This window comes from Budorcas taxicolor, chromosome 22 (genome assembly GCF_023091745.1).
Source record: "Budorcas taxicolor isolate Tak-1 chromosome 22, Takin1.1, whole genome shotgun sequence".
In the NCBI taxonomy this organism is placed as follows: Eukaryota; Metazoa; Chordata; class Mammalia; order Artiodactyla; family Bovidae; genus Budorcas; species Budorcas taxicolor.
Genome location: NC_068931.1, coordinates 22,435,820 through 22,448,926, shown reverse-complemented (window position 1 = coordinate 22,448,926; position 13,107 = coordinate 22,435,820). Strand labels below are relative to the sequence as shown.

The 13,107-nt window shown below is 45.1% G+C and overlaps 1 protein-coding gene across 1 annotated transcript; it reads left to right on the top strand.

The window, feature by feature from the left end:
- The first annotated feature begins 2,838 nt into the window (after positions 1–2,838).
- Positions 2,839–11,685, top strand: ZNF397 (zinc finger protein 397). Its single transcript, XM_052660488.1, has 4 exons — positions 2,839–2,876; positions 4,442–4,934; positions 5,203–5,344; positions 8,069–11,685. The coding sequence occupies exons 2-4, from the start codon at positions 4,521–4,523 to the stop codon at positions 9,112–9,114; spliced, it is 1,602 nt and encodes a 533-aa protein (XP_052516448.1). The 5' UTR covers positions 2,839–2,876; positions 4,442–4,520; the 3' UTR covers positions 9,115–11,685.
- The last annotated feature ends 1,422 nt before the right edge of the window (positions 11,686–13,107 follow it).

Here is a 13,107-nt window from a genome sequence, read left to right as displayed (position 1 = left end):
TTTAACTAATGTAACGTGAGCGACTAAGGTCCGACTAATCAAGCCTATGGTTTTTCCAGTAGTCACGTATGGATGTGAGAGTTGGACCGTGAAGAAAGCTGAGTGCCGAAGAACTGATGCTTTTGAACTGCGGTGTTGGAGAAGACTCTTGAGAGTCCCTTGGACTGCAAGGAGATCCAACCAGTCCATTCTGAAGGAGATCAACCCTGAGATTTCTTTGGAAGGAATGATGCTAAAGCTGAAACTCCAGTACTTTGGCCACCTCATGCGAAGAGTTGACTCATTGGAAAAGACTCTGATGCTGGGAGGGATTGGGGGCAGGAGGAGAAGGGGACGACAGAGGATGAGATGGCTGGATGGCATCACCGACTCGATGGACGTGAGTCTGAGTGAACTCCGGGAGTTGGTGATGGACAGGGAGGCCTGGCGTGTTGCGATTCATGGGGTTGCAAAGAGTCGGACACGACTGCACGACTGAACTTAACTGAACATGAGCGAAAATCTGCTGGTGGGGGGCAAGGTTTTCCTTAGTCTTAAAAAGAGAAAATATAAGGGTGACCCCTTTTCCTGCCCCTGGATGTCATCTATAATCTGGAACAGAGACCGCTTTAGGACCAAAAGGGAAGCCAGACTGGAGAGCATGCCAACACGCTTAAACAAGGAGGAGCAAAAAGAAGAAACGGACCTGGGTCCTTGTCAATGTTGTCAAGCCATTGAATTAACCAACCCTGTGGATGACCTGACCTCCATATACCTAGCTATGTTAGGTAATAAAAAGGCTTAAACATTCAGGATATTTAGTAAGGTTTTCTATCACTGCAACTAAGAGTATTTCTTCTCTCTCAATAGTTGTCCTCCTAAATAGTAGGCTTCTCAGGTATGCATAACAATGCAATGATAACTGCCTATATTTTCTCCTAGGTTCAAGCTACTCTTCCTCTTAAAATGCAGAGTCTATCTCAAGAGCCTTCCCATGAGTCTAGTCCTGCCAACAGAATACATAAGTAATATAATGTCAGTTCCAGACCTAGGTCTTAAGAGAGCAAGCATCTTACCATCTTTGTTCACACTGTTGGAAACCAGGACCCCTGTCTCCCTGTTCGCTGAACATACGATAGGCAAGGCACAAGCGGGGAACCTGAAAGAAGATTTGATGCGTCGTAAGAGCTGCAGATAAGCTTATTCTCTTCTGATTGGCACGGCAGCAGCAAGGCAGCAGCAGACATGTTGCATTCGCTCATGGTTAACCCAGCGGACACAGCTGTAATGCATGTCAAGGGCTTTTCAGGTGGTGCTTATATAGGCATGATGCACACATGCAGTGCTACAAACAATTTCAGCTGTTAGATAAACATGCAAAGTTATTATTTACAAAATGTGGGGTGAGAGAGCCTGATCACTGCCATCTTGACTAATCTGCTCTTTCCCTACAACCAGGTAAGAATGTCTAGGCTAACTCCCAAACGGTGGGCCACTAGGAGGAAACTTTATGGAGGAGACTCAATTGACTCCAGCCAAAAGGCAGCAGCACCAAGACCACAACAAGGCGAGTGACATCATCCTGGGCCTTCCAGTCCCAATTAAGCTAAGTGGACTGACACCTCATAAAGCATCTCCGCTAAGCCCTGTCTGCAGTCCCGACCACAGAATTGTGAGCAATAAAACACCTGCTATTTCAGTCACTAAGTATTGGAGTAGTTTGTTAGGCAGCAACAGCTGAAGTATAAAGCTGTATTATTTGTTCTCTTGCTTTGTAAAATTGTTCTAGTTTGTGCACTATGATTAGGAGTTATTTAGCGAGCCACTCTGAAAGCTAATGAGTATTTTTTCTTCAAATATGTGTTTCGTCTTAGCTCACAAGAGTTGTTTCTCTCCATGTATCACCTTGTACTAACATTTACAAAACAAATACAAATAAAAGGGGAAATAATTGTGACAAATGAGTTGATATCCTTCTCTCACAAATACAAAAGAAAAATAGCAACACCTCAGTTTTAAAAATGGGAAAAGCCATTTCTTTGAAGAACTACAAATGGTCAGTATACATATGAGGAAAATACATTAACTCAAGCTCACTAATTTAAAAGAAATGCAAATGAAAACATGAGGTATCTTTTTTAAATTTTATTTTTAATTGAAGGATAATTGCTTTACAGTGTTGTGCTGATTTCTACCAAACATCAACAAAGAGGCATCATTTTTTAATCTACTGCATGGCCAAAGAAAAACTTAAACACTAAGACTTAAAGCCAGTGAAAAACGGAAAAAGTTCCTTATTAGAGGCGCCAAGTCGGGGACCCCTGTCCTGGAAATACGGCGACTTCGGCATCTCTGGCCACCAGTTCCCTGACTTAGGGGAGAGTCTACGGCTGTAATGTGGGCAGAAACAGCTACCGCACAAAGCGGTTGTAAGGCTCACACGATACGCACAGGGAAGAGCACTATAAATGGTTGTTACTTTTTGTTCAGCTCAGTTCATTCACACGTTCACTTCTGTCGGCAGTACTGGAAATGCACAGGAATTACAGGAAAATTCGAATTATTTTCTGAAAAACTGGAGGTGAGATAACTCGGGAGTGACAAGACATCAAGTACGGAGATGACCGAGGCGACGAGCGGTGCCGACTTCCCACGGCGACCCCCGCCCCTAGAGCATCCTTGACCGGGCGTCGACGTTCCTCGGGTCCCGAGGCCACCACGGGAAGGCGGCGGGAGGACCAGATCCACGCACTGATTGGCTGCCTGTGAGCACAGGGCGGGGCGGACGGAGGCTCGGGAGAGCCGGCGAGCGGAAGGCCGCGGGCGGGCACTTCCGGTCTTTGTGGCTCTCTGCTGCAGGTCCGCGGCTCGCGCCCTGACCGCTCCCGGGCTTCGCGGTGAGGGACTTGGGACCCGAGGCGGAGGGAGGGCGTGGAGGGCACTCGGCCCCGGCGGCAGGCGCGGGGTGGAGGATCTCCGGTGCTCCGCCTGCCCATCCCTGGGTCTCGGCATTTTGGGGCGGCATCGCCAAGTGTCCTGGGGACGCAGGGGAGGCCAGCAATCTAGCCTCTGCTTTCGGCAGAAAGAGCAATTATTCCCCCTCCACGGTGGCTTTTAAGATGCTGCGATTTAAGCGAGGTATAAAAATAGACTAGTGCGACGGGGCTGGTAAATAAACTACAGATTGGTAGGCTAAATAGTCTGTTCTCTAAAGAACCTAACTGTAGGTTAGGTTAGGGTTAAATTGTACTGATCTGTCCTAACTAATTCAAGGGCATACCCTTCCATCGAAATTCTTTCATCCAGTAATCAGATCATGATCGAGCTACATTATGAAATTTAAAACACAAAGTATTAGTTGCCATATTTCACTTTTTAAAATGTTTACTCCCCTATGAGTTCTAAGCATTTTGAGAATTTAGATTAACGTTTTTGCTTTTGTGTCTCATAATATCTGACGTGTTTTTGAGCACGTGGTAAGCATTTAACAAATACTTCTTGGTTAATTCCTGGGTAGACTCCTAGTCAGGAGTAAAAACCTTTGTATCCCAATACCTGGCCCAGGACAGAGCCCATAATAAGTGCCTCAGTGTTTGTTGAGGAAGTGCATGAGATAATAAATTTGATCAAATGGCAAACGTCCAACGATGTTTTCATTAAAATCAACTCATGTTTAATATGAATTTTTAAAAATGTTTTATTACTGCCTTAGATGAAAAGCACCATAATTTGCCATGCTGCTGCTACTGCTAAGTCGCTTCAGTCGTGTCCGACTCTGCGACCCCATAGACGACAGGCCACCAGGCTCCGCTGTCCCTGGGATTCTCCAGGCAAGAACACTGGAGTGGGATGCCATTTCCTTCTCCAATGCATGAAAATGAAAAATGAAAGTGAGGTCGCTCAGTCGTGTCCAACTCTTAGCGACCCCATGGACTGCAGCCCACCAGGCTCCTCCGTCCATGGGATTTTCCAGGCAAGAGTACTGGAATGGGATGCCATTGCCTTCTCCATAATTTGCCATAAGTAAAAGATAACTAAAAATAAATTTTTAAAAAGCGTATCAAATCCTAGCTAGATACGGTTACCCATGGAAATCTGAAGCCTATATTTGAAAGAGGATTTTGCAAGTTTTACAGATGATGTTAAAGACAGGCTGTTCTCCCTGATGCAATCAAGATTGAAAGAGAATTGAAGAGGAAATGTCCCAATACGTAATTCAAGTCAATGCTGCTTTCTTTTGCCTCTAAAATAATTCCTCATAGTATAAATGTGGTAGGAATTCTGTAGAATGAGAGACATTGAATGAGGTGAGTGATTGTTAGTTTTGTCCCTTGTTTATTAGTTACGGTCTCCACCCTGATCCCACTGCATATGTTATGCCAGTGACTGATCTTTATTATTACAAGTTCTTAGAGGTTTTGTTTCATCACTGTAATTTTAACAGTGCTTTTATATCCTTCAGGAAAGAAGAGATTAACCAAACAAACTGAAGTACAGGACACAGTTTTAGTGAGCTTCACGCTAAGCTGTTTCAGCCCAGAATGGCTCTGGAATCCAGAGCAGTTTCAACCCCAGTACCTCAGAATTCTCAGGAACAAGAGCTAATACTGGTGAAAGTAGAAGAAAGCTGTTCTTGGGGTCAGAAACTTAAGCAGAACGGGAGTACCCGATCCTGCCAAGAATTGTTTCGCCAGCAGTTCAGAAAGTTCTGCTACCAGGAGACACCAGGGCCCCGGGAAGCGCTGGGCCGACTCCAGGAGCTTTGCTATCAGTGGCTCAGGCCTGAGTTGCACACGAAGGAGCAGATCCTGGAGCTGCTGGTGCTGGAGCAGTTCCTGAGTATCCTGCCGGAGGAGCTGCAGATCTGGGTTCAGCAGCATAGTCCAAAGAATGGCGAGGAAGCCGTGACTCTGTTGGAGGATCTGGAGAGGGAATTCGATGATCCCGGGCAGCAGGTGGGAACAGGGAGATGTGATATGTTGTGGGGAAAGGAATGTACAGACTCGAGCATGTGGCATCATCATAAGAATGGGACGAGAATTTATCTCCACTGAACCATAACCCTGAAGTGACTACTAGGGCCATACCCGTCTCTGTCCTTCGTAGTTCTTTTGTCCCTATCCCTCATCCCAGGAGATGTCTTTGTTAACCCCTGAAAGATTTTTACTAAGCATTTTCCCTAGGGGTTTTCTCACAGAGCTAACCATATTTTACTGATTTCAGGTCCCAGCTAGTCCACAGGGACCAGCAATGCCTTGGAAGGATTTGACCTGTCTTGGAGCAGCCCAGGAGTTTACACATATTCAGCGCCAGCCTTTAAAGAAACAGCTGAAACCCTGGGAACCTTGCCTTTCCCCCAAGAGTGGTAAGAAATAGAAACTCATCTGGAAACTTATCAGGCCTCTGGTCTCCAGGATAGGGAGTTAGATACATTTTACAGCACACTCCACGAGAACCTCATCTTTATTCTAGAAAGGAGGTGCTCACTTTTGCAGCTTTGTATTCAGCGGTCCTGGTAAATTACAGTTAGCCCTCCCTGTGTCAGTTTGCCTGTCCTTTATTCATTTATTCCTTCATTGCTGCTGCTAAGTCGCTTCAGTCATGTCCGACTCTGTGCAACCCTATAGACAGCAGCCCACCAGGCTCCCCCGTCCCTGGGATTGTCCAGGCAAGAACACTGGAGTGGGTTGCCATGTCCTTCTCCAATGCATGAAAGTGAAAAGTAAAAGTGAAGTCACTCAGTCCTGTCCGACTCCTAGCGACCCCATGGACCAGCCTATCAGGTTCCTCTATCCATGGGATTTTCCAGGCAAGAGTACTGGAGTGGGGTGCCATCACATGTTGTATTGTGGTGGGCAGTGGTTCTCTATTTTCAAGGAATGTTTGGGTCTAGATGGGGTAGTTGGCAAGCACAAAGGCAATTATAATACAGTGCCAGGTAGTAAATTATAGAATAAAAGTAGATACTGGGTCCTACTACATATAAAGGCACCCAAGTCAACTTTAGAGGTTCAAGGAGTACTTCCTGGAACGAGAGACATCTCAGCTAAGACATGAACTGTGAGTAGAGATAAGCTGGGTAAATAAGTGGGAGGAGGAGCTTCCACACTAAAGGGAAAAACTGTTTCTCTGCTCACAACACTTACGATACCGGATATGTGGGGTCTTCCCTCCTGTTAAGCTCTTCTGACACTAACTACCCAGAACCAGTGCAGACCCCACAGGTTAAGGTTTCAGCCCCAAGAAACTGAGCCCTCCCCTGCCCTCCATCAGATACTAGTCTCACATGTAGTGAATCCCCAGACTACCCACACTTCTGTCCAGGTTGGCTGCAGATTGGAGATTCCACAACTGCATCCTGAGGTTTCATAATTTGCTGTAGTGGCTCCCAGAACTCAGGAAACACCTTCTTCACCATTTCCTGTTCATTGTAAGGATACTGATGACCAGCCAGATGAAGAGGCGCACAGGGCAAGGTCCAGAAGGGGCCTGAGCACAGGTGCTTCTCTTCCTGGAGTTCGGGATGTGCCACTGTCCCTGAAGCTCTCTGAACCCCTTTATTTAATGTGTTATGGAGGTTTTGTTAGGCATGATTAATTACATCATTGGCCATTGGGGATTAATTAACTCAGTCTCCAGCCCCTCTCTCTGGTGTTCAGGGTGGGACTGAAAGTTCTGACCCTCTGGTCAAACTGGAAAACCTTTGGGAACCAGCCCTCCATGCCCTCTAAGAGTCAACTCATTAGTATAAGCTCCAGTATCCTCTCTTCTCCACCACAGACCAAACTGCAGGGGTTTTAAAAGCTCTGTGCCAGGAACTGGGGTTGAGGCCAAATATATATTTCCCACATTATAATGTCACAAAAGCAAGGGCCACAAAGTCCTAAAGATGAGAGAAGACAACCCATTCTGGAAATTTCAGGTAATTTGATTTAACTTGAAGAGAGAATTCCTAGGGAAGAGAGAGAAACTAGAGGGGAAATTGGCACACAGGTTGTGAAAATGTGTCTGTCATCATAACTGGTTTATACAGTGCAGTGGGGTTCAGCTGAAGGGTTTTAGACAAGGGAGTGACATGATCAGACCTGTGTTTTAAGACTCAGTTGCAGAGAGGAGAATGGATTTGAGAAGGGCAATGCAGAGTCTGGTTAGAGACAGTTGTATCCAAGTGGCCACAGGGAATAAATGAGGATAGGGTGAGAGGTGGGGAACATCACAGCTGAAAAAATACATCTGATGATATAGTTTAGTTTGGGACATTTTGGTGTTTGTGAATTATTTATAAGTAACATGGCCAACTCGCATTGGATATGAGAGTCTGGAGCTTAAGAGAACTGGGTTAGAATTGGCGATCTGGGGAGACATTAATATGTAGCCTAAGTAGTGACTGACGATGAGGAGGTAGTTGGTGGACTGAGGACATGTGAGAGCTCAGGACAGAACTCTGAGGAACTCGTGTTCAAGTGACTCACCTTGAATCTGAGAAGGAACAGCCATAGAGATCAGGCTAATGTGTTTAAAAGAGAGTGTCTCTGGAAAGGTGTAGTCCGCAGTATCAGTGCTACAGAAAGGCCAGCTAAGGAAGACCCAGAAAGTAGCCATTGGATTTAGCAGCTATGAAGTTGGTGATTTTGACAAGGGCAGGGTGGAGGGTGCATAGGTAAGGCAGACATCAGATTACAGAATGCAGACCAGTACAGACTGTTGTTTGAAGAAGCTTTACTCTGAGTGGGAGTGAGGTTGCATGAGGGAGATGTATAGGCAAGGAGCTTGATTTAAAAAGATGAGAGAGACTTGAATTTATATAAGTGGTCAGGAGTCAGCGGAGAAAGATCAAAACAATGGGCATGAAATAGTGGATAATTGATTTATTGAAGTCTCAGAGGAGGCAGGAAAGGATAAATTTCAAACTGTGGATGTAGGCCTTAGTATTAGAATGGAGGAGGGACCCTATTTTGACCAGTAAAGAAAAGGTGCATGCAGACAGCTATATCTTGTGGGCAGGAGCATCTATTTTCTCTAACGTAGAAAGGGAGTATTGAAAGTGACTGGAGAAATAAAACATTATTTTTTGTTATTACCATTTCAGGTTGTGAGAATAATGAATTGGCAACAAAGGACATTTCAGGAGAGAAATCACAGAGACTTTCCCAGGAGCCTTCATTTGGAGGATTCAGTGAACACAAAAGCAGTTTAGAGTGGCAGCAAGGGAGTGCTCCAGGGGAGACATTGAGAAGATCCCCTTCCCAGGGGGCCAGTTTTAGTCCAGTAATCTTCACACACAAATCGCTAGGAAACAGAGACCACCCTGAGCCCCAGAGAAACCTGATTCTAAGCACAAACTCTGTAACGTATCAGAAATTTCCTAAAGAAGAGAGACCTTACAGGTGTGACATCTGCGGGCACAGCTTCAAACAGCATTCTTCTCTAACACAACACCAGAGAATCCATACTGGAGAAAAGCCCTACAAATGTAACCAGTGTGGGAAGGCCTTTAGTTTGAGGTCCTATCTTATTATTCATCAGAGAATCCATAGCGGTGAGAAAGCTTATGAATGTAGCGAATGCGGGAAGGCCTTCAACCAGAGCTCAGCCCTCATTAGACATCGGAAAATCCACACCGGTGAGAAAGCTTGTAAATGTAACGAGTGTGGCAAAGCATTCAGTCAGAGTTCCTATCTCATTATCCATCAAAGAATTCACACTGGTGAGAAACCCTACGAGTGTAATGAGTGTGGGAAAACCTTTAGCCAAAGCTCAAAGCTTATCAGACACCAGCGAATTCATACAGGAGAAAGACCTTATGAATGTAACGAGTGTGGAAAAGCTTTCAGGCAGAGCTCAGAGCTGATAACCCATCAGAGAATACATAGTGGAGAGAAACCCTATGAGTGTAATGAGTGTGGAAAAGCCTTCAGCCTGAGCTCAAACCTCATCAGACATCAAAGAATTCACAGTGGAGAGGAACCTTATCAGTGTAACGAATGTGGCAAAACCTTCAAAAGGAGCTCAGCCCTTGTGCAGCATCAGAGAATCCATTCCGGGGAAGAGGCTTACATATGTAGTGAGTGCGGCAAGGCCTTCAGGCACAGATCAGTCCTCACGCGCCATCAGAGAGTCCACACTGTAAAGTGACTTGTGAATACATTGAATACTGTAAATATTTCAGTCAGGCTTCTATCTTTGTTTGTCAGAAGGGTTTCATTTACTTTGGAGTAAAACTCCACGGAGGTGGTTATGAAGTACCAGGTCTCAAGTCATCTGACTACACAGCACTTCCCAGTGCTCATGCACATTGTCCCCTGAAAGCTTTTCCTGTGACTAATCAGAACAGCAGGCAGAAGAACTGTTGCTTCCAGCTTTTCTCTTGCCATTAGGAATCCTCAGGAAATGTGGAAAGTGGGATTATAACATTTAAATCTCATTTTCCACGAGACTTAAAGAGGGCACAGCAATCCAAACTCTTGTCAATGCATCTAATGATCCACGGGCCAGATTTGGGGGATGGCGTGGAGAGTATGAGGGACATTTTCTCAGGAATGCAAAAGGTTTTACTGACCAGTTAAGACCAGTGGCAGGGCAGCAAGTCATGGGGAACAGTTTCATCAGTGACTTATTGAGCCCAGGGCAGGCCGGAAGTGAGACAGTGAAGAGAAAATACAAGTTAAGTTATCCCAGCAGTTATTTTTTGAGTGGCTGCGATCAGGCACAAGGGGTACAGTAGACAGTAAGCCTGTCTGCAGTTTCATGGACAAGGCAAATAGGCAGTGATACTGGTTCCATCAGTGCTTGTGTGATGTTAAGGAGTACCTGACCCAACCTTGGATCAGGGAGGGCCTCTGAAAAAAATTACCTGAAGGATAAGTGGGAGTTAGCCAGGGAGGTAGGCCACCAGGAAGAAAGTCTGGCACATCTGAGAAAAGGAAAAGGCTGTGTTAAGTAAAGCATGGCTGTTGGGTTCCTTCTGAAGTAGATTTCCTGACTATAAAAGAAACATGGATGTAGCCAGTCTTTACTACAGTGCCTGCAGTTAAAACGTGAACCAGTGGAAAAGTTTGTCAATAAAACCTGGAGTCTTTGGAACACAGGGCGGTAAGGAGCTTTGTCTTGGTTTGTGTGATCTCGGGGTAAGGGTTAATAGGTCGTTTCCTTGTCCATCGGGGGGCCAGAAAGAGCCCAGTCTAGCAGAGTCCTGAGTTTCAGCTCTCCCTTGCAGGCGTAAGGACTTCTTTGGTGCTCTGGTCAGACCTCAGCTTCTAGCTCCCAAGGCTCTGGGCCAGAAGCTGCCATGTTGCCCTGTTGTCTCGGGCTGTGCTTCCACAATAGTGCGCACGCCCGCCTCAGGTGCTAAGAAATATTTGTCCATTGAGGGTCTCTTTTTCTTCTCCAAGCACCTCACATGTGTTCAGTTCTGTCTTTTTATCAGATGTATCTCAAAGTCTTGGGAAGTTTGTCAAAGACCATGCTAAAGGGAAGTAACAGTACCAGTCATGGTCCATCCAGAGACTGCCCTCTTGAGGGACCCAGCAGGAAATGTCTCCTCAGACAGGTGCTTCTCAGCACAATGCAGAAGGGTAGAGTAGTTAGCAACAGGAAGACGTTGCTTAAAGCTTCTAATAGGTCAGAGGTATAACACACCTTCCCAGGTGGCACTAGTGGTAGGGAACCTGCCTGCTAGTGCAGGAGACATGAGATGCAGGTTCAGTCCCTGGGTCGGGAAGATCCCCTGGAGGAGGGCATGACAACCCACTCCAGTATTGCCTGGAGCATCCCATGGACAGGAGCCTGGTGGGCTACAGTCCATAGGGTCACGGAGTGGACACAACTGATGTGACTTAAGCACATCACACACCTTAACCAAAGATACAAACCTTTGGGAATCTCATGTCCTGTACATAGGAAAAAGGAGGGTTTTCATGAGGATAAATAGGGAAGTAATGCTCCTACTGGGGCGTGAGCTTGTACTAACCAATAAGAATGGTGGGAGGGCTACAGCCCAGGCTTGGAAAGAATGTAAAAAAGGATCAGTTCCATGTAACAGAATAGCATGATAAAGCGATTCAGCTCCTGTTCCTCTTCTCAGAGGCAGACCCCATCAAACTGAAACTGGTAGAACAAATGCTAAGTAGGAATGCTACAACATATATTACAAAAGGCAGATACTCTTCATAGGGTTCTTAACGTATATTGGTAAGAAACATAATAGGTACGTGCAAAGGCTTTGTATAGAAGTGTTACTTCTCAGACAGCCCATATTTTACAGATGAGATCTATGAAGGCTTAGGGTCATGGCTTACTCAAGATCATGTAGCTACAGAGTGGTGAGGTCAGACTGGAAACCTAGGCAGTAGGAATCCAGAACATGTCCATGGAGCCACTTCTCTGTACCATCTCCCCATGAAAAGGTCCCCGTAGAAGAAATAGTACTGAAATAGGCAAGTCACAAAAGTATCAATGCCAATGGACAATAAATGTTAGCCTTGCTAGAATTAAAGATGCATATTAAAGCAAGAGTTGAGGTGGCACTTTTTTCCCTGTCATAAAACTTAACAAAGATTCAGGGAAATTGGGACTCTGATGCTGCTGGTGAGGTGTGAATAGACGCTGTCTGGCAATCAATACCAAAAGCCTTAAACGTTGCCTTTTGTTAAAATTCTACCTGGAAATGTATGCTTCAGAAACCATCATGAATGTATACAGAGTTGTTAAAAAAAAATGATGCTGATTAATAATAAATGACAAAGCATATCTTAAGTAAAAACACAAGACTGTGTACAATATGATTCATTTTAAAAAGTACATTTATGCATTAAAAATACTGGAAATATATATAGACTGATTTGCCATACTGGTTACATCTGAGTAATAAGATTATAGGTGATTTAATTTTTTCTTGTGCTTGTGTCTTCCAACATTTCCTACAATAAATATCTCAAACTTCTAAAGTTAGAGGAAAAAAAGGTTTAAAAGGGAATGGAAGCCTAGGATGGTTGAAAAACACCAAGAAAAGCACGTGCTTTCTATAGCATCTTTGTACATTCTGAGTCCCAGGAGGTTAGTTAACTCATTAACTATCTGTGACTTCCTCACTGGTAAATGACAATGGCAGATGTGTTCACCTCACTAGTGTACAAAAAAGTCTGCAAATTGTAAATTTCTGTGAAGAACAGTAGCCTTGACATGAAGACTTCTGTTCTCATTGGTGCTTTTCCATGAATTCTGCACCACCAGCAAGTCACCTCATAACTCTGGACCCTTAGTCCAAAGGAGCTGAAGCAGGTGATCTCTTTAAGAGTTAAAGCTTCAACAGTCTTATGTTTATGAAATGGTGGGGGATGGGCACTAAATAAGGTAGATGCCAAAGGTAATTGCTTTTTCCTTCATCAGAATTGCTGGAGGAAAAGTAACCCATCTGTTTCTTTTCTGCTCAGAGCCCTCATTTCTTGGGGTGGAGAGGCAATCCACTGTTTACCCTAAACAGCTCCTGCACAAATTCTTGGATTTTAAAAGATGTGGAACGTAGGCACAGTGCTTAATACATTTTCTACCTCTCCCTCATGTCCACAGGCTAGTTAACACTGTCTAGATGAGAGAATTAGAAATTTAAACACATCTGACCTTGGTCTTAACTCCCCTGTGAATAGCTTTGCTTCTTTTACCCCTTGAAGTGAATCCTCAGAGCAGGGAGACTTGCCAGTCATTTCCGTACAGAAGGAACTCATCTGGAGAGCATTTCTGCAAAGTCAAGAGGGAGGGTGAGCAGCTAGACCCACCCCCTGCTTTCTGATTGGCCAGAACCAGACACTGCTGCTCAGTAACTTTATCATTCACAGCTGTCTCCTTGGCAGGCATGAATGATGGCAGATCTAGAGGGTCATGGGGTTTTCCTTCACATGTGATTGTATTAAGGACCTGCTGAGAGGAGAGGGGAAAGCTGTGGCATTCTCCCAGACTCTTGCTCCCAAGGCGGGTGGGGAAGTGTCCTGATTCTGGTGGATGCAGGGCATGTGTGTTCAGAGGGGACTTGCTCTGATTCCCACGTTCTCTCAACCACAGTGCAGCCCCAGATGTCCCCTCAATTTTGTGGCTTCACCTGATGAACTGCATCCCCAGGGACTAGCTAGGGTC

Excerpts from the sequence above, each read along its gene's own strand:
- ZNF397 (XM_052660488.1), top strand. The coding sequence starts at position 4,521 with ATGGCTCTGGAATCCAGAGCAGTTTCAACCCCAGTACCTCAGAATTCT. Across the intron at positions 4,935-5,202 it reads TCGATGATCCCGGGCAGCAG|GTCCCAGCTAGTCCACAGGG; the intron begins GTGGGAACAGGG and ends TACTGATTTCAG. Across the intron at positions 5,345-8,068 it reads TTGCCTTTCCCCCAAGAGTG|GTTGTGAGAATAATGAATTG; the intron begins GTAAGAAATAGA and ends TTACCATTTCAG.